At 42.2% G+C, this 13831-nt stretch overlaps 2 protein-coding genes across 2 annotated transcripts in view; one reads left to right on the plus strand and one right to left on the minus strand.

The window, feature by feature from the left end:
• LOC114685786 (zinc finger protein 667-like) overlaps positions 1-13831 on the plus strand; it is a 185079-nt gene that overhangs the window by 161732 nt on the left and 9516 nt on the right.
• LOC119087318 (zinc finger protein 667-like) overlaps positions 4169-13831 on the minus strand; it is an 11649-nt gene continuing 1986 nt past the window's right edge. Inside the window, exons 2-3 of the mRNA XM_037202264.1 lie at positions 13170-13208; positions 4169-7283 (exon numbers count right to left, since the gene is read on the minus strand). Of these exons, the coding sequence (XP_037058159.1) occupies positions 5701-7283; positions 13170-13208 (1622 nt within the window). The 3' untranslated portion in view covers positions 4169-5700. The remainder of the gene's footprint in view (positions 7284-13169; positions 13209-13831) is intronic.

Consider the following 13831-nt stretch of genomic DNA (forward strand, 5'->3'; position numbering starts at 1 on the left):
TCTCAAATCATAAGGTGACCAACCATCAATACGGTTCTATCCATAATACCTCCTGCTACATTAGCCTGAGGACCCGGATTCAAGTGGTGGAAGCGAATCTACTTTCCAGGGCTGTCCTCTAACCTCCAGGTGTGTATCATGGCACACGTTTCCCTCACCTCATGCATACACGTAGACAGCAATCTTTAAAAAGTGGTGAGCGATTGGATCACTTGACATCAGCTTTCAGACACATGTCCTCTCTATTGCACACATACTTCCCACACACATACATGCATATGTGCACACATACTTTTTTCTGACAAAGGATGAAAATCCATATGATGGTGAGATTGTACCCTGGACCAAGAATAATGTTACATTGTTACCAAAGCTCTAGCTCTGGCTTCCTCTCAGCATCCTAGTCTATGTGATCTCTATAGGAAGAATTCAGACAAGACACACACAGCATCATGTAGATAACAGGTGTCTATTTAAAGGCAAAGTATAGGCTGGGTGTGGTGGTGCATGCCTTTAATCCCAGCACTCAGGAGGCAGAGGCAGGTGGATCTCTGTGAGTTCGAGGCCAGCCTGGTCTGCAAAGTGAGTCCCAGAACAGCTAGTACTGTTACACACACACACACACACACACACACACACACACACACACACACACGTCTACTTATCCCAGAAAGGGAACCCACTACAGACCAAAGTAAAGATTGCATCAAAGTCCAACTTGGTAAATCAATGGGGTTTTGGGGGTGTTTTTTAATTTTGTTTTTTAAATTTGTACTTTATATGTTTTGTCTAGATGTATGTCTAGTGCCTGAGGAAGCCAGAAGAGGGTGTCAGATTCCCTGGAACTTGAGTTATACATGGTTTTGAACCACCACGAGGATGCTGGGAATGTCTCTAGTCCCAAAATGAGTTTTGTGGGTTTGTTTTGTTCTGTTTTTCCCGGAGACAGAGTTTCTCTGTGTAGCTCTGGAGCCTGTTCTGGAACTTGCTCTGTAGCCCAGGCTGGCCTCAGACTCACAGAGATCCACCTGCCTCTGCCTCCCGAGTGCTGGGATTAGACATGTGCACCACCATCGCCCAGCACCAAAATGAGTTTTTATTGGGGTTCCTAACAGGAGTATGGATGAGGGTGTACTTATAAGAGTAGGGATTACAGACATGGATGCTACCATATGACTTTAACAGGTTCAAGGGATCCAGCTGAGGTGGAGAGGACTTTGTGGAAGGTGCTCTACCAGAGTTACCTCCCCAGCCTTCTTGTTTCTGTTTGTATGTGCATGGGTGTTTTGCTGGCATGTCTGTCTGTGCACCACATGCATGCCCAGTACCTTTGGAGGCCAGAAGAGGGCGTCAGAGCCCCGGAACTGGAATAGCAGCTATATGAGCTGCTCTATGGGTACTGAGAACTGAAACTGGGTCCTTGGGAAGAGCACCAAGTGCTCTTAATCACCGAGCCATCTCTCCAGCCCCCTACTTTGTGTTGTTTTCTTTTGTTGACTAGGAACTATTTATTTAGGAGTCCAGACTAGTTTTGAACTCATAAGGATCCCCCCACTTCTGCTCCTGGGTTCTGGGATTCAAGGCATACATATACCATGCCCAGCCCTACTTTATTTTTTGAGGTCTCTCAGTGAACCTGGAGCTCACCTTTTCAACTACTCTGTCTGACCAGCAAGCCCCCCAGATCCACTTGTTTCCAACTCTCAGAATGGGGTTACAGATCATGATGGGAGGACGTGCAGAGATGACCGGCCACACTAGTGGATGCCCATGAACTGTGGACTGGTGGCTGTGGAGCCCCCATGGGACTGGACTAGGCCCTCTGGATATGGAAGATGGTTTTTTGGCTAGAACTATTGGGGGGTTACCCAGGCAGGGGGATCGGGATCTGTCCCTGGTGCATGGGCAGGCTTCTGGACTCCGGTGCCTGTGGTGTGACACCTTGCACAGCCTTGGTGCAGTGGGAAGGGGCTTGGACCTGTCTAGGCTCAGTGTGCTGGGCTCTGCTGACTTTCCATGGGAGACCTTGATTTGGGGAATGTGGGGATGCGGGGTGGCTTGTGAGAGAGGGCTAGAGGGTGGGAGGAGGAAGGAGGGGGATCTGTGGATGGTATGTGGAGTGAGTAGAAAATTTCTTAATAAAGAAAAATGAAAAAAATAATAAAATATCCCCAATTCAAAGCATCCCCCCCAAAAAATAACTTGCAGAAATTGGTTTTCCCCTTTCATCATGTGAGTTCCGGGGATTGAATTCAGATTCATCAGGCTTGCAGTCTAGAGTCATTTGGAATCTCAGCTGAGGCACTGCCCAGATCAGACGGTGGGCATGTCTGTGGAGGACTGTCTTAACTGGAAACTGAGGTCTGAGGGTAAGGCACCACCATTCTCTGTGCGAGATGTCCTGAGGTATATGAGGTAGCTAGCTAAGGTCCTAAGGACCAGCCAGGAAACAGCATTCCTCCACAGTTTCCGCCTTCTGAGTTCCTGCCCTGAGTTCTCGATGATGGACCATGCCATAGAAGTGTATGCCAAATAAGGTCATTCCTCCGGAGTTGCTTTTAGTCAGTGTTTTATCACAGAGAGTGGAATACACATGCTCTACTACCACTGAGCCACATCCCAGATGGCATCCTCTTAGGGATATACCGCTGATCTGGAACCAACCTTCCAGGCAGATGAGAGGAGATAACGCTTTGGGCAGGGGTGAGGGGGGTAGAAAGGGAAAGAGAAGCACGCCTCTCCTTGATCCTCTTCCGTCGTGCCATTCTTCACCCATTTGCTGCAGTGATCTTATTTTTGTTTACATAATGAAAATTTAACCTGTAAACAGCATGACAGCTGCTTTTACCTCGCCTGCAAGTTGGTCGTTTTCTTACTTGTATTAGAGTTTTTATGGCTGAGACAAAATACCAGAGCAAAACGAGGTAAGATTTATTTGGGTTCTAGTCCATCCTAGCAGGGTGAGCAGGGTAGGCAGGGCAGAGCTCTCATGTGGTAATCAGAAAAAAGAGGGGTCGAGAAGGTTCTTGTGAAAGCTCCCCAATATATTAGCTTAAGGTGCCACAGCAAAACACTATAAATTGGTTGACTTGAAAGGGGAGGGGGGAGGAGAAGCGGCTCAGTAGTTTAGAGCCCTTGTCATTACGAAGATTCAATTCTCAGCACCCACATGGTGACTCACAACCATAACTCCAGGTCCAGGGAATCTGATGCCCTCTTCTGGCCTCCAAGAGCACCAGGCACACGCACAATGCACATATATACAGGCAGGCAAAACATTCATTCATATAAAATATTTTTAATTCTTTATTCTTCTCTCATATACCTCGACTGCAGCTTCCCCTCCCTTCCCCTTCCACTCCTCCAAGTCCCTCCCCCCCTTCTGTCTCCCCCAGATCCACTGCTCCTTTATTTCTCTTCAGAAAAGAGCAGGCCTCCCAGGGACATCAACCAGAAACAGCAGAACAAGTTACAATAAGACTAGGCACAAACCCTCATATCAAGGTTGGATAAGGCAACCCAGCAGGAGGAAAAGGGTCCCAAGAGCAGGCAAAAGACTCAGAGATACCCCCACTCCTACTGTTGGGGTCCCTCAAAACCCCTAAGCTAAACAACCATAACATGTAGAGGACCTAGCACAGATTCATGCAGGCCCAAGACTGCTGCCTCAGTCTCTGTGAGCCCCCATGTGGCCTGCTTAGTCGATTCTGTAGGCCATGTTCTCCTAGTGACCTCAACCACTCTGGCTCCTACAGTCCTTCCTCTCCCTCTTCTGCAGGGTTCCCTGAGCTCTGCCTAATGTTTGGCTGTGAGTCTACATCTGCTACCATATATTCATACACATAAAATAAAAATTTTAATTCTCAAAAAAGTTGTTTTAAAGAAAGGATGGGACATGACACAGTACCCAAGGACACCCCCACACCCCCATGATCTAGTTCCTCCAGCAAGGCCTTATTCAGAGCCTCCTACCAGCTGTGGATTATGAGTCTATCATTCACATTTCCTATTCAAACCCCAATACTTGTGGTTAAATTCAGATCCCCATGATCAAACACTATAAACTTTTCTTAAGAAACAGGTGTTCTCCTAAATAGCTTTTGCAGAAGGAAAACTCATTCAAAAGAGCCTGATTATATACAATCTAGTTATACAAAAGAACTCGGACTTTATTTCTTATATATTTATTTCTTATATAAAAGAGGGACAGAAAAATACATTGAATGGGTTGGACAGCTCAAAGGAAGACATCCAATACATTAACTTAGGAGTTCTTCCAGGTATTAATCAGCTCGAGCTGCTAACACACAGTATCACAGACTGGTTGGTGACTTAAAGAGAAATTAGGTTCTCATAGTTCCTCCATAGGCTGGAAATCCACGGTCAGGGCATCACACTGGTCAGGTTCTCATAAGGGCTTTCCTTGGTTTGCAGATGGCCGCCTGTGTTCTCACATGGTACAGAAAGAGATCAAGCCCTCTGGTGTCTCCGATCAATAAACGTATCAAAAAGGCCCATCCGCATCATGGCTTTATTAATCTCATTTCCAAGCACCATCACACTGAGGGGTTAGGGCTTCAACATATGAGCTGAGGTAACACAAATATTCAGGCCATAAAAACACAAACACATAGTTACTTTTTGTACACCAATTAGCATTATTACATAAAAATGCTGTTTATTTATATAAATATAGACTTTTTTTTCAAATAAAAAAAGTAAAAAAGAGCTTCTCCCTGCTCTGAAGTTCCTCACTGTTCAGTATCTCCTTCCCACCCCACTCCCAAGCCTGTCTTAGTCACACAGATTCTCAGTGTATCTTCACATCCATGGAGGCAGTGTGGTATTGGCTACTGCTCTACACCACTGTGAATACTATCTTTAACAAGCTCTTCTTTGTTCTCACTCCAACACATTTCTGTCAGGAGAAAGAGGCACCCTGTTTATTGTTTTGCCTGCTAGGTCCTTTTACACACAGGAGTTCTAGTTCTGAGAACAGACTCAACACTCCATTTTCCTGGGACCATAACTCAGGATCAAAGCACCATCTAGAAAAAAAAAAAATGGACTTTGCAGTTCCATTTCTTTGTATGTATCCAGTGAATTATCCTTAAAAACTACACTGGAAATAAAATACGAACTGAAAAACACCTTCATTCACAAACCCTAATCCAATATCCTGAGCACACCTCAGCTGATTTCAGATCTTCAGTTCAAAATCCACCAGCTACTTTTGCTCTTTGGCTTTCAAAGGGAGAATATCATAAAATGGCCCCATAGACACAAAACATGTTATAGGTAGATAGTTCTCTCCCTCCAATGAATGATTTCAGATTTAGGATTTTTCAGCATTACGGTGGACAGAAGCAATATCCCTGAGGCTAGGAATTATGATCCTTCCCTAGGCTGAAGATAAGCAGTAAGCAATAAGATAATTCTCGAGATGCTGGGCAGCAGTATCAGGTCAGGTCATAGCCCTCAGGAAGCCATGCAATCAGGAGAGTGAACTGGGACTCCACATTATACTGTGCTGCTAAACGATCACATTTGGTAGGGCAGGTATATTAAATATATTTCTGTTTTAAATGTTTCAACCTATGGACATACATCATTATAAGTCAAGAACACTTACACACATTCTCCATGCCTCTGAACACTTCTTTGACATCCTTTTTAGCTTTTGCAGAGTTAGCAACAACTTCAGGATTTTTCCTCTGAATGTGTGCTCTGATGTCGGATCAGAGATGAGTTCCGACTATATGCCTTACCACATTTGCTACATTCATACGGTTTCTCTGAAGAATGACTTCTCTGATGTCGTATAAGGTCCGAGCCACTACTAAACGCCTTCCCACATTCATTACATTCATAGGGTTTCTCCCCAGTGTGACTTCTTTCATGTAGAATGAGGGATATGCGCTGAGTAAAGGATTTCTTACACATTTTGCATGCATAGGGCTTCTCTCCAGTGTGAATTCTTTCATGCTGTGCAAGGTGAGCACTCTGGCTGAAGGCTTTCCCACACTGATCACATTCATAAGGTCTATCTTCACTGTGAATTCGCTTGTGTCGGGTAAGAGATATTCGGTGACTGAATGCTTTCCCACATTCTTCACACTGATAGGGCTTTTCTCCAGTATGAATTCTTTGATGTTCAATAAGAAATGACTGGCGGCCAAAGACTTTACTACATTTATTGCATTTGAAAGATTTCTCTTCTGAATGAATGTTCAGATGTACTTTAAGGTTTTCCATTCCACAAAACATTTTTCCACATTCCTTGCACTCAATGAGTTTCTTTTTTCTTTTATGAATTTTCTGGTGTTGAATAAGGGATGAATACCGATTGCACACTTTCTCACATTTATTGCACTTAAACTGCTTCTCCCCCTTATGAATTCTTAGGTGCAGAATAAGGGTGGAAAGTCGTCTAAAGTCTTTCTGGCATTTACCACATTTGTAGGGTTTCCCTGAAGTGTGAATTCTCTGATGAAGCATTAAGGGTAAGATCCTACTGAAGGACTTCCCACATTTCCTACATGTAAAAGGGTTTTCTAAATGGTGAGTTCTCTGCTTGAGACCCTGACTTAAGGCCTTCTTAGTTTCATGAGTTTTCTTTCCAATACAAATTCTCTTATGCACAAGGACTGTCTTCTTTTTGAAGCCTCTGCCATATTTATTGTATTGTTGTATTTTCTTTCTACTGTGAATTCTCTTATGAAATAAAAGGGATGACATCTGGCTGAAGGCTTTCTCATGTTTTCTGCACTGGTGGATACTCTCAACAACGTGATTATTATGGTGGCCACTGAAAGATGACCTGGAGCATGAACCTGGGGCCTTCTCATGGTTCAAATTTTCCTTTCCATTGTGAGTTCTCCTATGTATCATCAGAGTTAATTTTTTATTAAAAATTCCCCCACATTTATCACATTCATAGCTTTTCTTCCGATTGTGAACTCTCTGATGAAGAATGAGGGATAAGATCTGTCTGAAAACTTGTCTACAATTGCTGCATCCATAAGACCTCTCTCCAGTGTGAAAGTCTTGATGAAGTTTAAAAGACAAACTTCGAGAAAAGGTTTTCCCACAATTATTACACTTTAAAGATTTCTTGCCTGAATGTCTTTGCTTGGGTTTTCTTAGGAGTGAATTTTGGCTACATTTTGTCCTCCCCGTGGTGACCTTTTGTTGTGAAGAAACTGGTTTCTGATGGACTCTTTGCCCAGATTTGCTCCATGGATTTGGTGGTAACTTCTTGGTCTCACACTTAGACCCTGATTCTGAAATACACCAAGAAGTTAGAATTAGTTTTTCTGTGCTGAAGAAGTGAAGCTTGTGTAATAAAAAAGGAGCCATTATAATCGGTGATTAGAACAACACAATGTTAACAAGAACAACACAATGTTAACAAGAACACGGAGTCCCCACTACTATACTCAGGTCTTTGTGGTAATTACTTTTGTTTGTTCTCTGAGACAGGGTTTCTCTGCGTGACAGCCTTGGTTGTCCTGAAACTCACTTTGTAGACCAGGCTGGCCTCCAATTTTACAGATTTCTTTATCAATGATCTTCCTGCTTTGTGATGACTGTTTTTAATCAGCAGTGTGACACAATCCAGACTCTCTGGAAGAAGGGCATCTGAGAGTATCTGACTCGTCTTTCTTCACTGTGGGCAGCACCATTCCCAGGGCTCAGGGTTCCCGGTGGAGTAGAAAGGAGGAAGCCGGCTGAGCAATGCAGACATCAGTGCACTGCTCAGCTCTTAACTGTGGATATCAAGTGGCTGCTTGCTTCAAGTTCCTGCCGCTTTAACTTTCCCTCAGTGATGCACTGTGACCTAGAACTGTGAACCAATAAATCCTTTCTCTCTTAAGATGCTTTTTTTTCTAGGTATCTATTTAATCACAGCAACAAGAAACAAATGTAGGACAGGGCTTTCCAGAAATATTTAGTAACTGGAATTCAGAAAAGTTTGAAGTTTGAAAGAGAATAAATCATTTTTATATATGATATATTTTATACCATATACATTTAACTTTATAAACTGTTCATTAGTTAAACATATTTTACTACATGAAATGTTCATAAAAGGGAATATTTATACAAAAATGTTAAATGGTTACTTGAGATTAAAGGTGGAAATAGAAATTAACTGTAGATGGGTTAAGAGAGTTACCTGTGTGATGAAAATCGCCTAAAACTGGATTAAGGTGACATCAAACTTTGTAAATTTATATAAAAAAAATTGGATTATACTCTTAAGCTGAGTGAATACCTCTATAAAATTATGAATCCTAAAAACATATTCTCGACTGTCAAATTCTGAAAAGCACAAATATACTAACAGAGTCACTTGGAAAGGACACTCTCCAAGGTGTTGAGCTGTCTGCAGGCCGTGTGGGATGCTCAAGTTTCCTGGCTTTTGTGAGCTGTCACTCATGCAGGGGTGGGCCTTGGGGAGGCAACTGTCTCTGAGACATGTCTACTCCTGTAAATGACCCCTGACCACATTCTTGTAAGTAACCCCAATAAAACTCATTGGTTCACCAAATTGGACTTTGGTGTTATCCATACTGTGATCTGTCATTAGATCCCTATTTGGGGTGAGTAGATGTGTATGTTGTGTCTCCCCAGGAAAAGTTTTGTCACACAATACACTCTGGGGTGGACTTTTGGTGATGGAGCCGTCTTTGAGTCATTTCTGCTCTTCTAGGTAACCTTTCACCCATATTCCTGCAAATAACCTCAATAAAACTCATTGGTTTATCAAGTTGGACTTCGGTGGTATCCTTAGTTGGTCTGTCATTGGTTCCCTGTCTGGGGTGAGTGATGGTTATCTACCTCTCCCTTGAATAGTGTTAGGTAACAGTGGGTGACACCATTCCATGTGGTGAGGTCCTGGCTACACTAGATGAGCACAAGCATTCATAACTTCCTGGCTGTCGCTGCTGCTGCAAGCTGCTAGACTTCACCGTGATGAACTTTACCCTCAGAATGTAAACCAAAAATGAACCCTTTTGTGGCTGTTTGAATGAGAATGACCCCAAAAGGTTCATCTATTTGAATGCTTAGTCACCAGTTTGTGGCCTTGTTGGAGTTGGTGATGCCTTTTTAGAAGAAGTGTGTCACTGGACATGGATTCTGAGGTTTCAAGAACCCACACCAGGCTGTCTTTCTCTCTGTGCCTGATGCTGGCAGATCAGGATGGAAAATGCTCAGCTACTGCACCAGTTTAATGCCTGTTTGCTTTCTGCCATGATGATCAGGGACTAATCCTCTAAAACGGTAAGCAAGCCTCCAATTAAATGCTTTCTTTTATGCCAGGCTTGGTGGCACACACTATTAATCCTAGCACTCAGGAGGCAGAAGAAAGTGGATCTCTGAGTTTGAGGCCAGCCTGATATACATACAGAATGAGTTCCAGGACAGCCAGGGATACACAGAGATACCCTGTCTCAAAAAACAAAAAGAGAGAGAGAGAGAGAGAGAGAGAGAGAGAGAGAGAGAGAGAGAAGGAGGGAGGGAGGGAGGGAGGGAGGGAGGGAGGGAGGGGGGAGGAAGGAAGGAAGGAAGGCAGGAAGGCAGGAAGGAAGGAAGGAAGGAAGAAAGGAAGGAAGGGAGGGAGGGAGGGAGGGAGGGAGGGAGGAAGGGAGGAAGGAAGGAAGGAAGGAAGGAAGGAAGGAAGGAAGGAAGGAAGGAAGGAAGGAAGGAAGGAAGGAAGGCAGGCTTTCTTTACGAGCTGCCTTGCTCATGGTGTCTCTTCGCAGCAGTGGAACAGTGAGTGACTAAGAACCGTTCTCCCTTAAGTTGCTTCTGTCAGAGTATTTGACCACAACTGATGGAAAAGTGATCAAGACAGAAGACTAGCTATGCTATATTATAGTATTATATGTTAAATTACAAATATATAATATATTTGTCAAAATATCAATGTGTTTGGTTTTGGAGTACCCATCCAGCCCTTGCTGGATGTACCACTCAACATACAACCTAGGGCCACTTTACCTTTCTCAAGTCTGGGCAATTATGAATTGTGAAGCACATGCTACTCCATGAATGCTGGGGAACTTCTGTCATCCTGCAGGTGTTTCATATCTGGTAACAACTACCATAACTACAATGAGGAGAATAGTACACTGGAATTACATTCCGGTAAAATGAGGAGTTAAAGAAAGTAACGGAAAATTTCACCACAAAGCCAGCAAGATCAAATAAACAAGAAGTCTGGCTCCCCAAGGCTCAGAAGACATTGTGGCGAAGGGGGTGGAGAGAATGTTAAGAGTCAGGATGTGGAGGGGTGTGGTCACTACACTCGTGAATTCACTGCAGTCATGGCCACCTGAATAAGGTCAAGCCAACAAGATCAGTCAATATTCTAGCAGGGCAACACTAAAAAGGACTCAGCGGTTTACAGCAGACAAAGCAAAACATGGAAGAAAGGAGGACATGCTAGGGAGTATCTGGGGATTGGGAAGGTCAGGTGGCAGGGAGATATAATTAATAGATGCATGTATAAGATGCTCAAAGAATATACAAAAGAATTTTTGAAAGAATTGGGGACTGAAGCAGTTCCCAGCAACCGGCCATAGGTGGCTGCACTCTGTAACCTCTACAACCCACTCTGCTGCCTAAACCCACCGACCCCATCATCCTCCCCTTGGCCAACCATCCCCCACAACATGAGCAGCCCCTGTACAAGCACCACCTACACCAGCTGGAAGAATATCAGGTCCTATAGGCAGAAGGGCCGCCCATACCAGTTGGAAGAACAGCAGCCCCTATAGGCACCAGCTCCATCTACACCAGACAAAAGAAGAGTCTCCACTGGCAGGGGCACAACCCACACCAGGAGGAAGAACAGACTCCATAAGCACAAGTAAAGACCACACAAGCCAGAAGAACTGGAGAATACGCTGCATTTAGGCACCCAAATGCCCACAAACCTCAGCTGAGACAAGCCTACTGGATCTGAGGACCAGACAACCACCAGAACCCTTGGCCATTCAGGCCAAAAAGACAATAAAGGAAACACACAATAAAGGAACAAAAAACCCATCCAACAAAGACATCACAAGAATCAATACCTGCACCTATAACTATCCCAAACCTAGATGGGTAAAGGGCAGTGTAAGAATAAAGGCAACAACATAAAGGGCAATATGTTACCACCAGATCCCAGTGGTCCTACAACAGCAAGATCTGAACATCCCAACGCAGATGAAACAGAAGAAAATGAACTTAAAATAACTTTAGAAGCCCGTAAAGAGGAAATGAAAAATTCACTTAAAGAAATCAAGGAAAAGACAAATAAAAAATTAGAAGAAATCAATAAATCCCATAAAGACAGACAAGATAACTAAGAAAAAGCAGGAAAGAGGTGAAGGAAACAGTTCAAGACTTGAAAACTGAAATAGAGGCAATAAAGAAAACACAAGCCGAGGGAAATCTGGAAATGAAAAATCTGAGTAAATGAACAGGAACTACAGATGCAAGCATAACCAACAAAATACAAGAGATGGAAGAGAGAATCTTAGATGTTGAAGGTATGATAGAGGAAATAAATTCATCAGTCAAAGAAAATGTTAAATCCAACAAATTCTTAACACAAAACATCCAGGAAATCTGGGACACCATGAAAAGACCAAACCCAAGAATAATAGAGATAGAAGGAGAAGTATTCCAGCTCAAAGACACAGAAAATATATTCAACAAAATCATAGAAGAAAACTTCCCCAACCTAAAGAAGAATATGCCTATGAAGGTACAGCTTACAGAACACCAAATAGACTGGAATCCCAAAAAAGTCCCCTTGTAACATAATAATCAAACCACTAAACATACAGAATAAAGAAAGAATATTAAGAGCTGCAAAAGAAAAAGGCCAAGTAACATATAAAGGCAGATCTATAAGAATGACACCTGACTTCTCAATGGAGACTCTGAAAGTCAGAAGGTCCTGGATATATGTTTTGCAGACACTAAGAGACCATGTATGCCAGCTCAGACTACTATACTAAGCAAAACTTTAATCACCACAGACAGAGAAAACAAGATAATCCATGACAAAACCAGATCTAAACAGTACCTATCCACAAATCCAGCCCTACAGAAAGTACTAGAAGGAAACCTCCAACATAAGGAAGTTAGCTGCACCCACGAAAACACAGGCAATAGATAATCTCACACCAGCAAAACCCAAAGAAGGGAAACACACACACTACCACCAAAAATGACAGGAGTTAACAATCACTTGTTATTAATATCTCTTAATATCAATTGACTAAATTTACCTATAAAAAGACACAGGCTAACAGAATGGATACAAAAACAGGATCCATCCTTCTGCATACCTCAACTTCAAAGACAGGCACTACCTCGGAATAAAGGGTTGGGAAAAGATTTTCCAATCAAAGGGACCTAAGAAGCAAGCTGGTGTAGCTATCCTAATATCTAATAAAATAGACTTCAAACTAGAATCAATCAAAAGAGATCGGGAAGGACATTACATATTTATCACAGGGAAAATCCGACAAGATGAAATCTCAATCCTGAATGTTTATGTCCCAAATACAAGAGCGCCCACATTTGTAAAAGAAACATTACCAAAACTTAAATCACACATCAAACCCCACTTCACCACTGGACATGTCTGCCAGACTGAAACTTAACAGAGAAATAAGAGAGCTAACAGACGTCATGACTCAAATGGACTGAACAGACATCTACAGAACATTTCACCCAAACACAAAAGAATATACCTTCTTCTCAAAACCTCATGGAACCTTCTCTAAAACTGACCACATACTCGGTCACAAAGCAAATCTCAACATATACAAAAGAATCAGAATTATCTCATGTATCTTATTGGATAACCATGGGATAAAGTTAGGATTCAACACAAACTACAGAAAGCCTTAAACACATGGAAACTGAACAACACTCAATTGAATCACCACTGGGTCAAGGAAGAAATAAAGAAATTAAAGACCTCCTAGAATTCAATGAAAATGAATGCACAACATACCTAAACTTATGGGACACAATGAAAGCAGTGCTAAGGGGAAAATTCATAGCACTAAGTATCTACATAAAGAATGTGGAGAAATCTCACACTAGTGACTTAACAGCACACCTGAAAGCTCTAGAACAAAAAGAAGCAAACTCACCCAGGAAGAAGAGAAGCCAGGATATTATGAAACTCAGGGCTGAAATAAATAGAATAGAAACAAAGAGAACAATACAAATAATCAATAAACAGAGTTGGTCCTTTGGGAAATCAACAAGATAGACAAACCCTTACCCAAACTAACCAAAAGGAAGAAAGAGAACATAGAAATTAACAAAATCAGAAATGAAAAGGGAGGCTTAACAACTGACAACGAGGAAATCAGAGAATCATCAGGTCATACTTCAAAAACCTGTACTCCACAAAATTGGAAAATCTAAAAGAAATGGACAATTTTCTCAAAAGGTGCCATATACCAAAATTAAATCAAGACCAAATAAATAATTTAAATAAACTTACTACCCCTAAGAGGCAGTCATTAAGTCTTCCATCCAAAAAAAAAAGAAAAAAAGCCCAGGGCCACATGGTTTCAGCACAGAATTCTATCAGAATCTCAAAGAAGAGCTAATACCAATACTCTTCAAATTGTTCCACACAGTAGAAACAGAAGGAACATTGCCAAATTCTTTTTAGAAAAGCTAATATCAATACTCCTCAAATTGTTCCATACAATAGAAACAGAAGGAACACTACCAAACTCTTTTTATGAGGGTACAATTACCCTGATACCCAAACCACACAAAGATGCAACAAAGAAAGAGA

This window comes from Peromyscus leucopus, chromosome 1, assembly GCF_004664715.2.
Source record: "Peromyscus leucopus breed LL Stock chromosome 1, UCI_PerLeu_2.1, whole genome shotgun sequence".
Classification (NCBI taxonomy): Eukaryota; Metazoa; Chordata; class Mammalia; order Rodentia; family Cricetidae; genus Peromyscus; species Peromyscus leucopus.